This window comes from Cololabis saira, chromosome 20, assembly GCF_033807715.1.
Source record: "Cololabis saira isolate AMF1-May2022 chromosome 20, fColSai1.1, whole genome shotgun sequence".
Taxonomy (NCBI): domain Eukaryota; kingdom Metazoa; phylum Chordata; class Actinopteri; order Beloniformes; family Belonidae; genus Cololabis; species Cololabis saira.
Window position 1 is genome coordinate 7,101,338 of NC_084606.1, and position 21,525 is coordinate 7,122,862.

A 21,525-nucleotide genomic window follows, 5' to 3' on the forward strand; every position below is an offset into this window, starting at 1 on the left:
ATACATTTTATTTTCCACCATAGAATCAATCAAACAGGCACAAGCGGGACACATCTGATCATGTGTAGATCAATAAATTAAGATGGGAGGGGTTTTTATTCACTACAGATTTAAACTCCCACCAGATGAAAGTGGCTCCGGTGTGGAGAAGAAGAAGAAGAAGAAGAATATTTTTTTTTTGTTTAGTTTAATGAGCGAGTCAGAAGTTGTAGATTTTGAGGTTTTGACATAAACAGTCTGTGATGAAAGAATCAGCTCAGTTTCCTCCGAGTGATCAGAAGAACGAGGCGTAGACGTAGAACGATGCTGAGGTCAGAAACAGTCCTGTTCGTTCAGGATTCTTCGGCTTTTACTTTTATTCTATTTCTTTAGTTAAATCTTGTAATTTAGTGTATTTTCTATTTATTTAAGTGATAAATAACAAGTAAATATTCTCAGAAATTAGTTCTGAATACGTGTCGACACCTGAACGTGTGATTTCATCCGTCAATAATCAATACAACATATAAACGCTCATTAATCAACAATTTGTTTTTATTAATTTCCCCATTAATGTTTTTTCATAAATATTCAGGCAGTTTAACCTGAAAAACCGGTGAAAATCTTTTACATAAAACACTTTTCAAGCTTTGAATTATTTGTTTTTCTCCGTGAAAAATGAGAGAAGATAAAACATTTAAACTAAAACGATAAAAGCTTAAAAATAATTAAATTAAATGATAAAAGCTTGTAAAGAAAGTGAAACCAGACCTGCCGCCTCTTCTTCTCCTGCTGGAAATAACAGATGTGTGTATTTATGATTTCTCCTTCTTTCTTCTGTCTCGTCTTCTCTCCGTCCGTCAGTCCTTCACCTCCACTCCTCCTCTTCCTCCTTCTCTCCATCTCCAGACTGGAAAGTCTCTCCTCATATTTATTCTGCATAAATCTTCTTCTTCTCCTCCTCCGACTCCTCGACTCCTCCCCCCGTCTGTGATTGGACGGCCACTCGTTGGTGGTTTTGTCCTTCAGTCTGTCAGCTGCTGATCGGACTGATAATTGATAATATTGATCGTCTGTTAAAGCCCAGATCTGGGACCCCCCCCACCCCCACAGGTGACCCACAGGAGAGCCAATGGCTGTTGAGTATCAGCTCCTCAGGGACCAGAACCCGGACTTCTGTAGTTCTCAGCCCTGCATGAAACCATCCAGAACTCTCACCTGGTTTGTTTTAACCAGGGGTCGGCAACCTCTGCCCTAGTGGCTCCTGGAGCTTTTTAAACATGTTTCACCTTTTTTCCCCTTTTTTCTCTTTTTTCTTCCTTTTTCCTTTCCTTTTTAATCTCGACATTTCGATTTTTTCTCAAAATTTCAACTTTTTTCTCAACATTTTGACTTTTTTCTCAACATTTTGACTTTTTTCTCAAGATTGTACTTCAACATTAATCTCGACATTTCAACTTTTTTCTCGAAATTTTGACTTTTTTCTCAACATTTTGACTTTTTTCTTGGAATTTCAACTTTTTCTCAACTTTTCTCGAGATTGTACTTTCAACATTAATCTCGACATTTCGACTTTTTTCTCGACATTTTGACTTTTTTCTTAAAATTTCAACTTCTTTCTCAACATTTCGACTTTTTTCTCAAGATTGTACTCCAATGGGCCGCTCGGTGGCGCAGTGGGTTAAGCAGCGGCTCATATACTGAGGCTACAGTCCTCCTGCAGCGGTCGCGGGTTCGAATCCAGCCCGTGCACCTTTGCTGCGTGTCTTCCCCGTTCTCTCTCTCTACCCTTTTCCAGTCTGCATCTCAATAAAGGGCCACTAGAGCCCAAAAAAAAAAAAAAAAGATTGTACTTCAACATTAATCTCGACATTTCAACTTTTTTCTCGAAGTGCATAATGAAAAAAAAAATCTCCCCCCAGTTATAACTAATATAGAAACATGCAGCATGTGTTGCCTTCATTCTAATTCTGATACAAGACTTTTCGTTTTTTGCGGCTCCAGAGATATTCGTTTTTTGTGTTTTTGGTCCAATATGGATCTAAAACATGTTGGGTTGCCGACCCCTGCTTTAAACCGTTGTCCTGGTGACGGTACCTGGACTCAGCATCGGTTTTCAGCTTCACTGGTGTGTGTGTGTGTGTGTGTGTGTGTGTGTGTGTGTGTGTGTGTGTGTGTGTGTGTGTGTGTGTGTGTGTGTGTGTGTGTGTGTGTGTGTGTGTGTGTGTGTGTGTGTGTGTGTGTGTGTGTGTGTGTGTGTGTGTGTGTGTGTGTGTGTGTGTGTGGGGGGGGGGGACTTGGCAATTGTTCCTCACGGGAGCCGAAATGACCTGAAAAGTTTCTGGTTTTGTTGTTATGAGGTGTAAACACACACACACGCACGCACACACACACACACACACACGCACGCACGCACACACACACGCACGCAGACACACCAGTGAAGGTAGTTGGACCGGTGCCGGTCCGCTGGGACCCGGTGGACCTCTTTCCTGTTTTGATGTCGTACTAATTAGAATATCAGACGATAGCGCCCCGTTAGCTCGTTAGCTGCTAGCTCGTTAGCTCGCTGACACACTTTGCTGAGCAGAACCTGAGGAGGAGGCGGGTTCCCCGGGACCGGCACCGGTGCCAGCTCTGGTACCAAGTCGCCCCGTTTGTGGGATGGACGGGAAGAAGTCGGGAGGAAGACAGGAGGAAGACGGGAGGAAGTTGGGATGAACATGGGAGGAAGTCGGGAGGAAGACGGGAGTGAAACAAGAGGAAGTCGCCATTCTGACATTCTGTGTCTTCAGTCCCGTTTGCTGTGTTTGACTGGTTCCGTCAGTCAGAACCACCAAAGACCGCCCTGAGATACGTCTTAATCAGAATCAGAATCAGACGTTAATGACAGGGTTTGAATACATCAAACAGGGAATTTGACTTTGGATACACCGTCGGCGACATGGATGTTATGATGCGCCAATTTTCCAATGTCCAGTGTCCAGTGTCAAGGTTGGAGCAGGAAGAGAGGCGTGTCCGCCGGCGCCGGCGGAAATAATATATTTTTCTGAAAAAATTTGAATCTGAAAATATTTTTCTGGAAATAAATATTTTTCTGACTGTGCGCAATGAATCTTGGGATATGGTGGGCCGCGGAGGATACAACGATGCATCCTTCAAGCAGCGGGAAAAGAAGGCTGCATTTGTGGGCTGCATTTGAAGGAGCCTTCCAAATGGGACAGCCTTCGGCGCGCCGCTGTGACGTAATCGGCCTTTAAATCCAGCCCTCGAAGGACGCAGCCCCTGAATTGGGACACAGCTAACGTTTACATGCAGTCAAAATTCGGGTTATTGCTAATATTCCGGTTACTGAGACATTCGGAATATTCCGTTTACATGGTAATTAATCATTTGGGATATCTGGATCAAACCAGCGACGCACGGAGAACATCATGACGCAATTACCGTCATTTCTGCTTCTTCTTCCTGTATCCAAATTCAAAACAAATCCTGCTTCGCACCACTTTTCTCTCACCTTCTTGTAAATCTTCTATCCCGGTACTTTCTACCGTCTACAAATGCAGAAATGTTCATATCCTTCATTACATTTATGAAGTGATTAGTCTCCTCCTGGTCTTGTGTTTCTCCGTGTTTATAAGAACTTCCTGGACTCAAAACACCAGGATTCCTTGTGAACAGAACATGTGCAGAAAACAAATTCCTGTTCCGTTTGATGGGGATATTCCTGTTTGGCGTTTACATGACCAAATATTCTGGTTTTAAAAGGAGTAACCCAGGGGTCATTTTCGGATTTTTAAAAACCAGAATATGAGCAAATTCGGTTTATTGAAATGGGTTATTGGTGTTTACATGGCCGTGCAAATTCGGGTTATTGCCAATATTCGGGTTTTAAAAGGGTTATTGATGCAGTCTGTGTTGGGGGGGGCTGATAAGAGGGGAGCCGGGGAAGGCGTTGAAATGAGGGAGATGTGGTTATCAGCAAGTGAGTGTGTGAGCGGTAAGTCTGTGAACTCTGCCCCAGAGCTGCTCCTCAGCCATCGTCCTTGATGTTTTCAGACGGCCCGATACAGTTCTGATACAAATATGGCAGTCGCATCGTTTTGGTCGGTTACAATCGCCCCACTCAGGGTCTGAGGTGGAGGGATGTCGGTCTGGACCCGAGTGGATCCGGGTAGACCCCGGCGTCCTCTGTGGACCAGGTCCCGTGTAACCAGTATTCGAGTTGAGGGGGGATGGCATCCCCCCTGAAATAAAGATAAAACTGCCATCCCTCCTTTCCATCCCTTATGTCATTTCATCAATGAATGTGGTTTTACTGCTATTTCAACATTTAGAGTCATCACCAGAAAAATAACTTATTTGACAATTTTCACCTGTTTCAAGTAAATTTTCACTTGAAATAAGTAGAAAAATCTGCCAGTGGAACAAGATTTATCTTCTCATTACAAGCAAAAAAATCTTGTTCCACTGGCAGATTTTTCTACTTATTTCAAGTGAAAATCTACATGAAACAGGTGAAAATTGTTGTTTTTTCCAGTGATGAGTCTTGTTTTAAGTGTAATGAGATTTTTTTACTAAAATGAGACATTTTAACTAGAAATAAGACAAATATTCTTGTTAAGATTGTGAGTTTTTGCAGTGATCCATTTTACTTATCCTGTGAAGGACAGAGTCATATTGATAAGTTCAGAAAAGTGTTTTTTATTGTTGTGTTTTGATGTATTTGATGTAAGCCCAGTGGATATTTAAAGCTTACAGAAGGCTGCATTTAACTGCTGCTATGTCATTCCTGCAGTATTTCTGCAGCTGTTTTGGTCACTGCTATTATTTGTAATATATTATATTATTTGTAATCAGCACAAATTATCTGTCCCCATATGATCAAATCCACCATCCCCCCTGAATTCTTTTTACAACTCGAATACTGCGTGTAACTGATGTGTTTCTGTAACCTTGTCTTTGACTTTTATTTTGCAGTAATCTTCATGGTTTCGGTCGGAGCTCCTGGTTCACCGTTGTCGTCGTCAGACGCCGCCGTTTTCCCCGTCCGTCACTTTTGTCATTTGTCGCCTCAAACGCCGGCTTCAGGGGCGCCGCAGGTGAATTTTACATGACACTAAAGACGCCTGGTTGTTGGGGGGGGTGTGTGTCCTCACCCGCCGCCCCCCCAGTCCCGTCTCCCACCCGCATCTTTATCTGTGTCATTGCTCCGCCCTCCCCTTCTCTTTGTAGACGCTCCAACTTGGCTGGGAGGCTGTGTGTGTGTGTGTGTGTGTGTGTGTGTGTGTGTGTGTGTGTGTGTGTGTGTGTGTGTGTGTGTGTGTGTGTGTGTGTGTGTGTGTGTGTGTGTGTGTGTGTGTGTGTGTCACAGGTGGAAGTAGGACAGCAGGCAGGGAGGACTCCGACACGGTTCTGCAGGAGCCGCTGGTCCACCGGGGACGTGGAAGCAGGACGCCGGGAACCTTTAATGATTCTTTCTGTACTCGGGTTTGTTTTGTTCTCCGGTCCCGGCTCTTATTGGATCTTTTATTCATCGCCAGCAGGTCTGAATTTGTGATGCTGACAGAAGTAGTTTTTCAGGGCCGGCCCGTCACTTTCAGGACGAGAACGAGGGATTAAGTTGCTGATTGACATCAAACGAGAGTTTTTTTTAGTTTCTTTTTCTTGATACCCTTTTTCCACCAAACCGGTTCCAGACGGGAGGAAGTTTGGAGGAAGACGGGAGGAAGACGGGATGAAGACGGGAGGAAGATGGGAGGAAGTCAGGAGGAAGACGGGAGGAAGATGGGAGGAAGACGGGAGGAAGACGGGAGGAAGATGGGAGGAAGACGGGAGGAAGATGGGAGGAAGACGGGATGCAGATAGGAGGAAGTTGGGAGGAAGACGGGAGGAAGTTGGGAGGAAGAAGGGAGGAAGTTGGGAGGAAGAAGGGAGGAAGACGGGAGGAAGATGGGAGGAAGTTGGGAGGAAGTTGGGAGGAAGATGGGAGGAAGACGGGAAGAAGATGGGAGGAAGTTGGGAGGAAGACGGGAAGAAGATGGGAGGAAGACGGGAAGAAGATGGGAGGAAGACGGGAGGAAGACAAGAGGAAGACAGGAAGAAGACGGGAGGAAGTTGGGAGGAAGACGGGAGGAAGATGGGAAGAAGTCGGGAGGAAGACGGGAGGAAGTTGGGAGGAATCCTGCATAGATAATGAGGTTAGAGAATGGGAAGATAAAGACATTCCTCAGAGGCTGAATTTCTAATTTAGCAAAAACAATCAAAAGTTTGTTTTTAAGACATTCAAGGCCTGTTTAAAATAGGTATTAGATGCCATGATAGGTCTCCTTTAAATGTTGTGAAGAACAAACCAACTTCAGTGTCTCGTTCGTCTCAGCTGGAGTCGGTGGAAGAGAAAGTTCCCCGGAGTTTTCCTTGACTGAAGTGTATTTTCCAGGAGCGTTGATGAGGACTGCGACGGTCCGGACTACAAAGTGCGTTTCTCCCACCAGAGTTTCTCCGTCTTCGCCGCCCCTGACGATGCCGGTTCCAGCTGAAGTCAGCGTTCCTTCAGCGTTCCTTCAGCGCCGCCGCGAGCGGCAGCTTCCTCTTTGTGTGGGGATTATGAGTTTCATCCTCCCGGGGGGCTCCTGCTCCTCCGCCGGCGGCAGATCTGTCACTTCGCCATCAGGTTTTCAATAAGCGAGGCCGCTGCTTTCACCAGGCATTAAACTTAATCCGTCATGTGGGAGCGGGGCGGACTGGGACCGGGAACCTCGGGACGCCGGCTGATGAATACAGCCGTCATTTCTGTGTGTGGGGGGATAAAGAGCCAGTCAGCGGCTAACGCTAATCCAGGGGAGGTGGATGACAGCGGGCTGAAGGCCTGAAGGCCCAGAGCTTCCCGGGTCCCGGCGTCCACCCGTCCCCGGGGACCGTCACACGGAGACAAACCCCACGTCAATCCAGCCAGCCGTCCTGATGTGTGGATTTGGAGGAACGCTGCTTAACTTTCTAACCAGTTTCTTCTGAGGTGTATTGACTGTTTTCTATTTTAATCTGAATTTATTTGGTGCTAAAAGTGTTGAGAGTCTGAATGTGATGAGAAGAAGAACTGGACAACTCTGTGACTGCGTTTCCATGCATCAATAACTCTTTTAAAACCCGAATATTGGCAATAACCCGAATTTGCACGGCCATGTAAACACCAATAACCCCTTTGAATAACCCAAATTTGCTCATATTCAGGTTTTTAAAAACCCGAATATGACCCCTGGGTTACTGTATTTTCTGCACTATAAGGCGCACCTTCAATGAATGACATATGTTAAAACTTTGGCACACTAAATATCTGGTAAAATACCGCACTATGGAGCTGGGGTTGAGTTACGTATCTACCTGATGGAGCTGCGCTACAGGAAATGCTACAAAATCCTACAACAAATGCAAAAAAAAAACAAGAAGAAAAGTACCATATGTCAAACTTTATTACCGTATTTTCACGACCATTCGGCGCACCGTGTGAAAAGGCGCACCCTCAGTTTTGTGTGTCATTTTTGGTTTTAAAACACACATACGTCGCACCGACCCAAAAGGCGCCGTCTACAGAGACGGAGCTGCACACACACACTGCAGAACACACACACAAGAGTGCTTATTTAAAAATAGAGGGGAGCAAAACTTAGTTTGATATTTTATTTCACTTTTCACATCAATCAAACCCAAGTCTTCATCTTCTGTTTCCGCATTAAAGAATTAAAAAAAAACACCGGGTCGCCGCACATAAACCTGTCTCAGCCACCAGCCCTTTTCATTTCACTCTGGCTGGAAAAGTCTCTTTAGGCAACGCTTTTCATTTAAAAATCACCATAGCCGGCAGTTTCTGTCCATCAGCGTGGCAGGCAAGCACAAGAGTAAATAAACTTTTTATACCCCGTTGCGCTGCGGATCCCGACCGCGGTGGTCCCGGGTCCCGCTCCCCCGCGGTGGTCCCGCGTCCCGGGTCCCGGTCCGCCTCCCCCCCCGCGCTGGTCCCGTTAACTCCACCGTGTGATTCACCTAACGTGAGCGGCACCTGTCCATGTTCGTGATGTGTCGGCTGCAGAATGAGCGGAAGCTCTGCATCTTTTCCATATAATCCACCGGGCGCTGCTGCTGCGCTGGCACCGTGGAGCCATGAAGCATGAAGCGAAAGCACCAGGACGGACCTCCATGAAAATGTTCAATTTTCATTTCTTCCGCCTGTGCTTCACCCGCCCCCTTCTCCCTTTACCGTTCTCATGGTGGCCGTCCACCTCACATTACCGTAATACAGGTAATAGATACGGCGCACCGTTTCATTGGGCGCGCGGCACATAAAAAAAAAAAATAATAATTTTATGTGCGCCTTATGGTCGCGAAAATACGGTAACAAAATAAAAACCAGCTTTGCTCCGTCTCGTCAAAGTCGCCATCATTCGAGTCAGCGTCGCTGCTGTTGTCTTGAACGTCTGTGACGATTCCTGGCGTTTTTAGCGCCATTACTTCGGCGGCACCAACTACATTACCCACAATCCCCCTGACTACAGTAACAGAAATTACCGTAATGATCATATATAAGGCGCACTGCTGGTTTTTGAGAAAATTAAAGGCTTTTAGGTGCGCCTTATAGTGCGGAAAATACGGTACTCCTTTTAAAACCCGAATATTGGGTCATGTAAACACCAACCGGAATATCCCCATCAAACGGAACATAAATTTGTTTTCTGTTCATGTTCTGTTCACAAGGAATCCTGGTGTTTTGAGTCCAGGAAGTTCTTATAAACACGGAGAAACAAGACCAGGAGGAGACTAATCACTTCATAAATGTAATGAAGGATATGAACATTTCTGCATTTGTAGACGGTAGAAAGTACCGGGATAGAAGATTTACAAGAAGGAGAGAGAAAAGTTGCGCGAAGCAGCATTTGTTTTGAATTTGGATACAGGAAGAAGAAGCGGAAATGACGGTAATTGCATCATCACGTTCTCCGTGCGTCGCTGGTTTGATCCAGATATCCCAAATGATTAATTACCATGTAAACAGAATATTCCCAAAGTCTCAGTAACCGGAATATTAGCAATAACATGAATTTTGACTGCATGTAAACGTAGTCTGTGACATCGCTTGTGGTTCCTAGAGGTTCTAACAGTAGAACCTTCAGGTACCAGGTTCTTCCTGAACCTCCGGAGATGCCAACACAGGGAGGAGACTCTGCTGAATCAGCACAACTTCCAGCCTTTGTGTCCGTCAGAAACAGAAGTACGAGATTATGACGTACAGAGCCTGAGGACACACACACACACACACACACACACACACACACACACACACACACACACACACACGCTGATGCAGCAGCGCTTAAACGTTTTCATCTTCTGCTTGAAAACTTCCTGCTCTGTTATTTTTCTCTTCCTTGTGTAACTCTTGTGTCCCCGTCTGTCACCTCGTGTTTGTCCCGGAGGTTGTTCTGTGTCTCACATTTTGTGTCTCTTGTCTCTTCCAGGTCGTTTTATGTCTCTTCAGGCCCGGTTCTACGAGGGTGCATCAGCATGCAGTGCACCCTCAGTTTATGTGTTTGCGTGCTCAGTTGAAAAGACAAAAAGAAAACTGACAAATGCGTGCGCGTTAAGCCTGATTTATGGTTCTGCGTTAAATCGGCGGCGTAGGGTACGCGACGATGCGCAACTTACGTGCGCGTCTCTGCGTTTCCTACGTTGTAAGCTCTGCGTTGGTGCAACGCGGAACCATAAATCAGCCAGTGTCCGTCACTGATCTGCGTCCAGCAGTTCCCTGCACCAGCAAGACGCTGCTCTCTGCTGCTCCGTTAACACAAAGTAACGATGGATATTCGGAGGTGCTTCAAGCACAACCACGCAAGCAAGTTTATATTTATGGTTATATTTATTTTTGTTATTTATTTTTCTATTTTTTAGTTTCTGTTGCTAGATTGTCTTATGGGTGAGGTAGCCCAGACTAAATGTAGCATTTTCTTTGTTCTGCAGCGATATTGCTGCAATAAAGCATTTGAAATACACTTTAAATATTCTTGGAGGGAAAAAAAGGCATCTTCACACTGTGTATAAGTACACAGTGAGAAAGTGCAAAAAAACACCTCAGCACAGAAAGCACATGACAAATTTAAAGGAGCTTGAGGCTCCTTTTAAGAAATGAGACTCTCTAGCGCCACCCTTCACCACGACGGCCGTCGAGGGTACTGCAGCCAACAGCGAAGCCGGCACAGGAGAACGGGGAGAACGTATGGAGCTAGAACAGTCTCATAATTCACAAATGCACAGGACAAGTTTTACAAATGCACGGACCGATTTGCAAATACACACACCGTTTCACACGTGCACAGGACAATTCACATGTGCACAGGACAAGATTCACAAATGTATTTTTGATGCACACACAAATATAACCTGATTTACAAATGTTTTTTTGTCTGTGAGCTGCGCTGGATTTGTGTGTGAGTTTTGAGACTCCCCTGACGTGACTAGATCCACAAATGGGTTTTTTTTAACACGGAAGGATCTGCAACCAATCAGATTAAAGGGGCGGATACACCTGCTGTTTGAACTGCGTTAGCGCTGTTCACTGAGAAAAGTGATTAATATTTCAAGTTAGTGGAGTAAAGATAAAAAACAGTTACAGAAGATAAAATATAAATAAACAGGATGGAGAGGAGATCACTGCTGCTTTTCTTGTGATCCCGGTAAATAAAACAGCGCGATTGGAGATGGTTTGTCGGGCTGTTCAACCAGAGCCGCCGGGAGAGCTCTTAGTCCTGCCGATGCAGCAACTGATGATGAGAAACAGTGGAGATTTTTATATATTTGCTCTGTTTGGTTTCACGAAGTATTACTGTCCCGCTGATTGAGCTCAGAACCAGACAGACCGCAGCAGAGGCTGCGCTGCCTGACGGGGACGAGCTGCAGCGCAGGTGGAGCAGCATGCGCATGTCAGGAGATTAATTTACCGAAATATCTGGAGTAAAGTCGGTATCAGTGACTGATAACCGAAGAACCTCTGTATCCAGCTCAGATGTTTGATGATCGGTGGACTAAACCCCGACCAGCATCATCACGGCTGCATCTTCCCATGCATGACTCTGCACCGGGAATGTGTTGATCTGCTGCCGCTGTTTTGACACGTGTTTGTCTCTGTGTGGTGGCGATGTACCATCATAAATGTGAGGATAACAGCTGCTTGTTTCTGACCTCCACATCTGGTCACTGGTCCGCTGGTGTCTGACCGGGACCAGCGCCGCTAGTGGACAGAGCCAGAACGCGACTGCAGCAATATTCACCCCCGTCAACAGGCTTGTTCTCCTGAAAGACACCTGTAGTTCAAATACATAAATATCTCCGCTGTTTCTCATCATCAGTTGCTGCATCGGCAGGACTAAGAGCTCTCCTGACGGCTCTGGTTGATCAGCCCGACAAACCATCTCAGATCGCGCTGTTTTATTTACCGGGATCACAAGAAAACCAGAACAGTGATCTCCTCTCCATCCTGTTTATTTATCTTTTATCTCCTGTTGATGTTTATTTATCTTTTACTGCACCAACTCCAAATATTAATCACTTTTCTATGTGAACAGCGCTAACGCAGCTCAAACAGCAGGTGTATCCGCCCCTTTAATCTGATTGGTTTAGAGTGAATCGTCCCCCACGTGGGGTGCGCTCTTATGATTGGCTGGAACAAATGAAGACATCTGATTGGTTGCAGATCCTTCCGTGTTAAAAAAAACCCATTTGTGGATCTAGTCACGTCAGGGGAGTCTCAAAACTCACACACAAATCCAGCGCAGCTCACAGACAAAAAAACATTTGTAAATCAGGTTATATTTGTGTGTGTATCAAAAATACATTTGTGAATCTTGTCCTGTGCACGTGTGAATTGTTCTGTGCACGTGTGAAACTGTGTGTGTATTTGCAAATCGGTCTGTGCATTTGTAAAACTTGTCCTGTGCATTTGTGAATTATGAGACTGTTCTAGCTCCATAAGAACGTGCATGACGTCACATCCGCAGGACAGCGCGGGAAATTCGGCCCAGAATTGCAGCACATTTTGCAGCACACAGCCTGTTCAAGGCAACGGAGAGATACGCTAGAGGGCTCATTCTTTTTGGTTTGGAACGCTTCATCTGACATTATTACTAGAAAACTTAAAACGTATACGAATTTCTTTTCATAAATCCTGCCTCAAGCTCCTTTAACATCATCATCCCAAGACTTATAGCCAGGAAGGCGTTGAGAATGAGGGAGGTGTGGTTATCAGCAAGTGTGTGTGTAAGCGGTAAGTCCGTGAACTTCGCTCAGAGCTGCTCCTCAGCCAATGTCCTTGATGTTATCAGACGGCTCGTCAGTTCTGAAAACAGGGTCCACAGATGTTCTGGAGAGGGGAGGGCTAGTGGGGGCAGAGTCCCTTGTTTACATTCCACCAGGGAGATTGTGACTGGAGCGATCAGCCAAACCGCTCTGTCAAGGTCAGATTATAGAATCAACAATTATATTGAAAAGAAAATAGACAGACTCTCTGGTTCATCAATGGCGACTCCAAACAGACGAATTTGTGATCAATTCCCGCCAAGCCGAGCTTCCAACTTCTCCAAGGTCTTCTCCATGTTGCCAATGAGCTCAAAGACCGCCGCCAGCCTGCGATTCTGTTCAAGAATCGCATCCAGCTCACGGCTCTGCTCCCCCAGCGTTAAAGTCTGAGTGTTGGTCGCCGAGCTTATCCCCTCAGCCACGTCCGGCAGCTCGGAAAGGACCAAAACAGCTGTCGACGACTTACGCGTTTGTCGGTAGACCAAGAATCCCCCCTCCAATTAGGAGAAATCCTGCTATCATAAATCCAATTATGAAGGCATCTTCAACGTCCTCGACAGACAGGATCGCCAAACACAACAGTTTCCAATGTTTCCAGGAATCCATTGTGTATCCAGCAAAAAATGTCCCATCGGGGCAGGAGGGCTCCCTTACCCCCTGACTTCTCATCGCAAAAATTTGGTCAATTGTGCTGAGAGACCAGTTAATCAATTCCATGATTGTACAGTCTCGGAGGAGTGAAAAAGAGAGACTCTGAAGACGAGACAGGACAAAAGCAGTAGCAGGGCAGATAGATAAGGGAGAGGAGCAGAAAAGCGTCCGCCTTCGCCGAGAGCCGGAAGAAAAAGTTAAGTCATGTTTCTGTTGTTTATATGAAGATGAAGTAGAATGTTTTAAGTATAAAACTGTTTAGGTGTAAACCTGTTCAGGTGTAAACCGGTTCTCCAGTAAACTCACTCAGGACTCAAGCTGGTTTTTATATTTATGTTTTTATTTCCAGAAACATTCTGAAACAACCTGGATCAGAAATGGCCGACCAGCGGCGTAAGAGTCGTCCATCCGGCCCGGCTGGACAGACGCTCGTCTCCGAGCCGCCGCCGGCTCCACAACCGGGTCTTACTTCCTCGTAGAGGGAGGGGCAGGGGGCGGGGCTTGTCTGAACGGAGTGGGCGGGGCTGTTCGTCAGGGGGCGGGGCTCAAACACACTACGGTTCTTGGGTCACATTAGACGGAGTGACGACTTGAGCTTTTCCCGGGTCGTCAAATGGAGGCGTTTCAGGGAACTGCTCCACCTGGAACAGGAAGAAGAAGCTTTGGGAACAAATAATTAAATAAACACAACTTCTCTTTTCAGTCGTCATTTGAAGTAATAACGTCGAGGCTGAGGTCAGAGGTCAAAGATAAGCCCCGCCCACACCTGTCATTGGTGCAGCCCTCAACGGCGGCGTTGTTCTAGTCCAGGGATCGGCAACCCAAAATGTTGAAAGAGCCATATTGGACCAAAAACACAATATAACAAATATGTCTGGAGCCGCAAAAAATGAAAAGTCTTTTATAAGCCTTAGAATGAAGACAACACATGATGCATGTACTGTATTTATATAAGTTATAACTGGGGGAAGATTTTTTTTTCATAATGCACTTCGAGAAAAAAGTTGAAATTTTGAGAAAAAAGTTGAAATTTTGAGAAAAAAGTCAAAATTTCAAGAAAAAAGTCAAAATTTCGAGAAAAAAGTCGAAATTTCGAGGGAAAAATTCAAAATTTCGAGAAAAAAGTCTAAATGTCGAGAAAAAAGTTGAAATGTCGAGATCAAAAAGGAAAGGAAAAAGGAAGAAGACAAATAAAAAAGGAAGAAAAGAAGAAAAAAAGAAAAAAAAGAAGAAAAAAAGGAAAAATAAAAAGGTCCAACATTTTTGAAAAACTCCAGGGGCCACTAGGGCGGCGGTAAAGTTCAGCTCTAGAGCCGCTGGTTGCCGACGCCCGGACTAGTCACATCCATCAGAAATGAAACAGAGAAAGGACAAGCGTCTTACGGGGACCTGGTTGCCACGGAGACGGGCGTCCTGCAGCGCGGTGACCCTGGAGCGGCAGGTGTGGCGGAGCTGAGAGACGGAGGACAGGAAGCTCTGCAGGGCCACGGCAGCCGGGGGGGAGGAGAGGCGGGGGGGGACTCCCATGATGCTCTCTGCTCCGCCCAGGTGCTCCTCAGGTAACGGGGAGGGCTGTGATTGGACGAGCTCGTCTCTGACCTGAGAAGCAAACGGTGTCGTGTCAAACGGTGTGTGTGTGTGTGTGTGTGTGTGTGTGTGTGTGTGTGTGTGTGTGTGTGTGTGTGTGTGTGTGTGTGTGTGTGTGTGTGTGTGTGTGTGTGTGTGTGTGTGTGTGTGTGTACCTGTTTGCAGCTCTTCTCTGCAGCCTTCATGCAGCGGATCAAACAGTCGTGGCGTCTGAAAACAGCCGGATCATCACTTAGTGTCAGTTTCAGCTCACAATACCCATTTTATACCAAACCGGTTCAAGCCTGGTTCTTATACCCCTTTTCCACCAACCGGTTTACCAGTTCTGGTTCTGGTTTAGGGCCGGTGCTGAGTTTGGAAACAGGCTTTCTGTTTCCACTGACAAAGAAATGAAATGTTGAAAAAAAGTCAAAATGTCGAGAAAAGTCAAAATTTCGTGAAAAAAGTCAAAATGTCAAGAAAAAAGTCAAAATTTCGAGATTAAAAAGGAAAGGAAAAAGCAAGAAAAAAGAGAAAAAAGTAAAAGAAGAAGAAAAAAAGGGGAAAAAAAAAAAAAAAGAAAAAAAGGAAAAAAAGCTCAAACATTTCTGAAAAAGCTCCAAAGAGCCACTAGGGCGGCGCTAAAGAGCTGAAAGAAACGCTTACGTAAGCGAAGGGGGCGGAGTTATTAAGACCAACGACAACAGCAAGACTGGGAGACGGAGGCATTTTCAAATAATTAATTTGGATGCAGCAAAGCATCATGGGTCTGAGGAGGAGACAACCTGTCTTTTAGAGATGTGTCCACGGAGGAGCTACGTGGACCAAGTCCTGTTAGAGCAGGTACCTTGTTGTTGCTGCAACTTTCACGCAAACGCAGAGACGTAACTGACGTTTGCAGAGACGTAACTGACGTTAGCAGAGACGTAACTGACGTTAGCAGAGACGTAACTGACGTTAGCAGAGACGTAACTGACGTTTGTAGACGTAACTGACGTTAACAGAGACGTAACTGACGTTGGCAGAGACGTAACTGACGTTTGCAGAGACGTAACTGACGTTTGCAGAGACGTAACTGACGTTAGCAGAGACGTAACTGACGTTAGCAGAGACGTAACTGACGTTAGCAGAGACGTAACTGACGTTAGCAGAGACGTAACTGACGTTAGCAGAGACGTAACTGACGTTTGTAGACGTAACTGACGTTAACAGAGACGTAACTGACGTTAGCAGAGACGTAACTGACGTTAGCAGAGACGTAACTGACGTTAGCAGAGACGTAACTGACGTTAGCAGAGACGTAACTGACGTTAGCAGAGACGTAACTGACGTTAACAGAGACGTAACTGACGTTGGCAGAGACGTAACTGACGTTTGCAGAGACGTAACTGACGTTAGCAGAGACGTAACTGACGTTAGCAGAGACGTAACTGACGTTTGTAGACGTAACTGACGTTAACAGAGACGTAACTGACGTTGGCAGAGACGTAACTGACGTTTGCAGAGACGTAACTGACGTTTGCAGAGACGTAACTGACGTTAGCAGAGACGTAACTGACGTTTGTAGACGTAACTGACGTTAACAGAGACGTAACTGACGTTGGCAGAGACGTAACTGACGTTTGCAGAGACGTAACTGACGTTAGCAGAGACGTAACTGACGTTAGCAGAGACGTAACTGACGTTAGCAGAGACGTAACTGACGTTAGCAGAGACGTAACTGACGTTTGTAGACGTAACTGACGTTAACAGAGACGTAACTGACGTTAGCAGAGACGTAACTGACGTTAGCAGAGACGTAACTGACGTTAGCAGAGACGTAACTGACGTTAGCAGAGACGTAACTGACGTTAGCAGAGACGTAACTGACGTTAGCAAAGACGTAACTGACGTTTGCAGAGACGTAACTGACGTTAGCAGAGACGTAACTGACGTTAGCAGAGACGTAACTGACGTTAGCAGAGACGTAACTGACGTTTGTAGACGTAACTGACGTTAGCAGAGACGTAACTGACGTTTGTAGACGTAACTGACGTTAGCAGAGACGTAACTGACGTTAGCAGACGTAACTGACGTTTGCAGAGACGTAACTGACGTTAGCAGAGACGTAACTGACGTTAGCAGAGACGTAACTGACGTTTGCAGAGACGTAACTGACGTTTGCAGAGACGTAACTGACGTTTGCAGAGACGTAACTGACGTTAGCAGAGACGTAACTGACGTTAGCAGAGACGTAACTGACGTTAGCAGAGATGTAACTGACGTTTGCAGAGACGTAACTGACGTTAGCAGAGACGTAACTGACGTTAGCAGAGACGTAACTGACGTTAGCAGAGACGTAACTGACGTTAGCAGAGACGTAACTGACGTTTGCAGAGACGTAACTGACGTTAGCAGAGACGTAACTGACGTTTGCAGAGACGTAACTGACGTCTGCAGAGACGTAACTGACGTCTGCAGAGACGTAACTGACGTTAGCAGAGACGTAACTGCCGTTAGCAGACGTAACTGACGTTAGAGACGTAACTGACGTTTGCAGAGACGTAACTGACGTTAGCAGAGACGTAACTGACGTTAGCAGAGACGTAACTGACGTTAGCAGAGACGTAACTGACGTTTGCAGAGACGTAACTGACGTTAGCAGAGACGTAACTGACGTTAGCAGAGACGTAACTGACGTTAGCAGAGACGTAACTGACGTTAGCAGAGACGTAACTGACGTTAGCAGAGACGTAACTGACGTTTGCAGAGACGTAACTGACGTTAGCAGAGACGTAACTGACGTTAGCAGAGACGTAACTGACGTTAGCAGAGACGTAACTGACGTTAGCAGAGACGTAACTGACGTTAGCAGAGACGTAACTGACGTTTGCAGAGACGTAACTGACGTTTGCAGAGACGTAACTGACGTTAGCAGAGACGTAACTGACGTTTGCAGAGACGTAACTGACGTTAGCAGAGACGTAACTGACGTTAGCAGAGACGTAACTGACGTTAGCAGAGACGTAACTGACGTTAGCAGAGACGTAACTGACGTTAGCAGCGACGTAACTGACGTTAGCAGCGACGTAACTGACGTTAGCAGAGACGTAACTGACGTTTGCACAGACGTAACTGACGTTTGCAGAGACGTAACTGACGTTAGCAGAGACGTAACTGACGTTAGCAGAGACGTAACTGACGTTTGCAGAGACGTAACTGACGTTAGCAGAGACGTAACTGACGTTTGCAGAGACGTAACTGACGTTAGCAGAGACGTAACTGACGTTAGCAGAGACGTAACTGACGTTAGCAGCGACGTAACTGACGTTTGCAGAGACGTAACTGACGTTAGCAGCGACGTAACTGACGTTTGCAGAGACGTAACTGACGTTTGCAGAGACGTAACTGACGTTAGCAGAGACGTAAGTGAAGTTAGCAGAGACGTAACTGACGTTAGCAGAGACGTAACTGACGTTAGCAGAGACGTAACTGACGTTAGCAGAGACGTAACTGACGTTAGCAGAGACATAACTGACGTTTGCAGAGACGTAACTGACGTTAGCAGACGTAACTGACGTTAGCAGAGACGTAACTGACGTTTGTAACGACGTAACTGACGTTTGCAGAGACCTAACGGACGTTTGCAGTGACGTAACTGACGTTTGCAGAGACGTAACTGACGTTAGCAGGGACGTAACTGACGTTAGCAGAGACGTAACTGACGTTTGCAGAGACGTAACTGACGTTTGTAACGACGTAACTGACGTTAGCAGAGACGTAACTGACGTTTGCAGAGACGTAACTGACGTTAGCAGGGACGTAACTGACGTTAGCAGAGACGTAACTGACGTTTGCAGAGACGTAACTGACGTTTGTAACGACGTAACTGACGTTAGCAGAGACGTAACTGACGTTTGCAGAGACGTAACTGACGTTTGCAGAGATGTAACTGACGGTAGCAGAGACGTAACTGACGTTAGCAGAGACGTAACTGACGTTTGCAGAGATGTAACTGACGTTAGCAGAGACGTAACTGACGTTAGCAGAGACGTAACTGACGTTAGCAGAGACGTAACTGACGTTTGCAACTGGAACCGGTTCCAGCAGGTCCCAGCAGGTTCCAGAAAGTTCCAGCCGGTTCCAGCCGGTTCCTCCAGCTGCTGGTTCTGTTCCTGGTTGGGAACTACTTTCAGCGGTGGAGGAATCCATGTGTTGAACTCTTGACCTCTCACCTGGCGGCGTCGCTCAGCTGGTCCTCGGCTCGCCGTAGTCGCTCCTCCAGGTGCTTCCTCTCCTTCTGAAGCCCCGACAGGTGTTTACCCAGAATCCTCAGCGAGCGCTCCTTCCTGCTCAGCTCCTGCCGAGCCTCCGCCAGCTCCTGCAGGAACAGAGACGCCGTCAGCTCCAGCTGGTCCCCCCGCCCGGCTCTCCGCTGCACCTTCAGGTGCAGCACCCTCAGGTGGCAGCACCTTCGGGTGTAGCACCTGGGCGAGGGCGTCGGCTCGCTCCGCCTGCTGCTGCACCAACACCTGGAACTCCTGCTCCCTGATCAGACCCTGGTGGAGTTCCTCACACACGGACCGGAACCAGCGGGCCACCGCCTGCACACACACACACACATATATATATATATATATATATATATATATATATATATATATATATATATATATATATATATATATATATATATATATATGTATATATATATATATATACATATATATATACATACATATATATATATATATATATATATATATATATATATATATATATATATATATATATATATATATATATATATATATATATATATATATATATATATATATATATACATATACACACACACACATACACAAACATATATATGTTACGGTTAATGTAGAAAAACGGCTAATATGCAAAATAACCTACAGAGCGGCTAATGTATAAAAACGGCAGTAGCCGGTTAATGCTGTGGATGTGTCAGACCCGACACTTTTTCGGGGAGTGTAATGTTAGGCTCCTTCAACAGCCATAAACAGCCTTGTCAACAACAAGCATGTGCAGCATATGGGCTTCTTCCATTGGCTGCTATGCACCAACTGCACTGATTGGCGACTGTAAGTGACTGGTTTGAAGCGCGAATTTAATCCATTCAACTGAACTGTAGGCTATTCTGTTGTGTAGTAACTGGACTAATGAATTACGTTTGCTTAGTTTGTTTTGGTTTCATCAATTTGTGCAAATGGAGGAGGAGGAGAGACCTCATCTCATCATGTGCGCGCTTCGGGTTTGCGCGATTCGGGTTTAGGAGCTTCACCTTCCATGAGAGAGACAAACAACTGTTTGTTTTGGAGGTGCAAAGAGAAGGTGGGAATAGATCTTTCCTCACAATGACTGTCACGCTGGATATTTGCGAGTACATTTCCCAGACCTATAAGGCTGGTAGAGGTGAGTGCACTCCACTGCGCTTTGCCACCTCGGTGGCCTCTATTCTGGGGTGCCAATAACGTGATCTTTAGTTTGCATTATTCGTTTTGGAATACTCAATTGAGGAATATACTGCATGGGATTTGGACTTTGGAATAATTGCTATAATTTCCACGGCATGCTCCGGTCAGCTCGAGACAATTGTCTCGAGCTGACCGGAGCATCAAAAATGTGATGTCCGCGCACCATGAGCTTAAAAATGTATGTACTTTGCAAAATAGCCATTTTTCTACATTAGCCGCCCTGACGGTTATTTTGCACATTAGTCGCTAACCGTAACATACATATATATATATATATATATATATATATATATATATATATATATATATATATACACACACGTATATACACGCACACCATCACACCGGAGCTTCTCCTCACCGTCTCCTTTCCTCCTCTCTTCTGATTGGCCAGCTGCAGCCTTAAGCCCCGCCTCTCCACCTCCGCCGAGTGCAGCCGTTGGCTGAAGAGCAAGAAGTGCTGCTGGAGGGCGGAGACCAGGTTCTGGTGGGAGGAGACCATGGATGTATTATTTATTAACTGGATACGGGACCGGAAAATGGCCGCCGTTCATTTCAATGTAAGTTGCTCACTCAGCGCATACGCCGAAAAATCTCCTTCCGGGTTTACTTCCGCGGTATGCGGCCCATAGAGCATGCGCAGTTGAGTCACCTCCCATGATGCTCTGGGGCCTCCCATCATGCCCGGGGCAATGACGCGAATATTAATATAATATGTATTAATATAATATATGAATTAATGTAAATTATTACATATATTATTAATGTATTAATATAATATAATTATATAATATATATTAATATAATACATCCATGGAGTGCACGGACACGGCTGTGACGTCACGCCCAGAAAGAGACTTTTCTTTGACTTTTCTGGCCGTTATAAAACATTTTTGACGGATATAAAGTCCATGACTTAAAAATATAGAATACAAAGATTAGTAATTGCCGGTGATTACAGCTGGAGGTGTCCTGTGAACAGTTTTAGAGGCTTCTCTTTTACTATTGCGGTCTATGGGAAAAAAGCTTTCTGGGCCCCATGGGATTTTTTGTTGCAGTACCGCGGCTGGCCACTGGAAAAAATCGGCGTGCCTGCTGAGTGCCAGACCCGGGGGCTGGAGGAGACACACATTAGAGGGGCGGGGCTTCACAGGTTAGATGGGCGGGGCTTCACAGGTTAGAGGGGCGGAGCTTCACACGTTAGAGGGGCGGAGCTTCACGCGCGTTAAGCCGGGCAGACACTGTGCGATTATCGGCTCGTTTTGAGCCGATTTTCCAGCCGTGCAACTATTTTTTGGATCGGGACGGATTTCGACCCAATCGTTGGTCGTGTCTCGTGCAGTAAACGTGGGGTAACGGCGAGAGATTAACACCTCACGATGAGCTCCCGATCACAAATCGTGAGCTCGCAAGAAAATCAAACGTGTTTGAAATCCTGGTCGCTCCTCGTGAAGGAATCGCACAGTTGAAGCAGCTGCGACCCGATTTGCCTCATCCTTTCGCAGAG

At 45.8% G+C, this 21,525-nt stretch overlaps 1 protein-coding gene across 1 annotated transcript in view; it reads right to left on the reverse strand.

The window, feature by feature from the left end:
* Window positions 1-13,330: 13,330 nt before the first annotated feature.
* LOC133420948 (coiled-coil domain-containing protein 171-like) overlaps window positions 13,331-21,525 on the reverse strand; it is a gene marked incomplete at its 5' end in the record, with an annotated part of 31,393 nt that continues 23,198 nt past the window's right edge. The window contains 6 exons of the mRNA XM_061710827.1: window positions 13,331-13,610; window positions 14,353-14,568; window positions 14,712-14,766; window positions 18,750-18,895; window positions 18,987-19,118; window positions 20,380-20,502. Of these exons, the coding sequence (XP_061566811.1) occupies window positions 13,524-13,610; window positions 14,353-14,568; window positions 14,712-14,766; window positions 18,750-18,895; window positions 18,987-19,118; window positions 20,380-20,502 (759 nt within the window). The remainder of the gene's footprint in view (window positions 13,611-14,352; window positions 14,569-14,711; window positions 14,767-18,749; window positions 18,896-18,986; window positions 19,119-20,379; window positions 20,503-21,525) is intronic.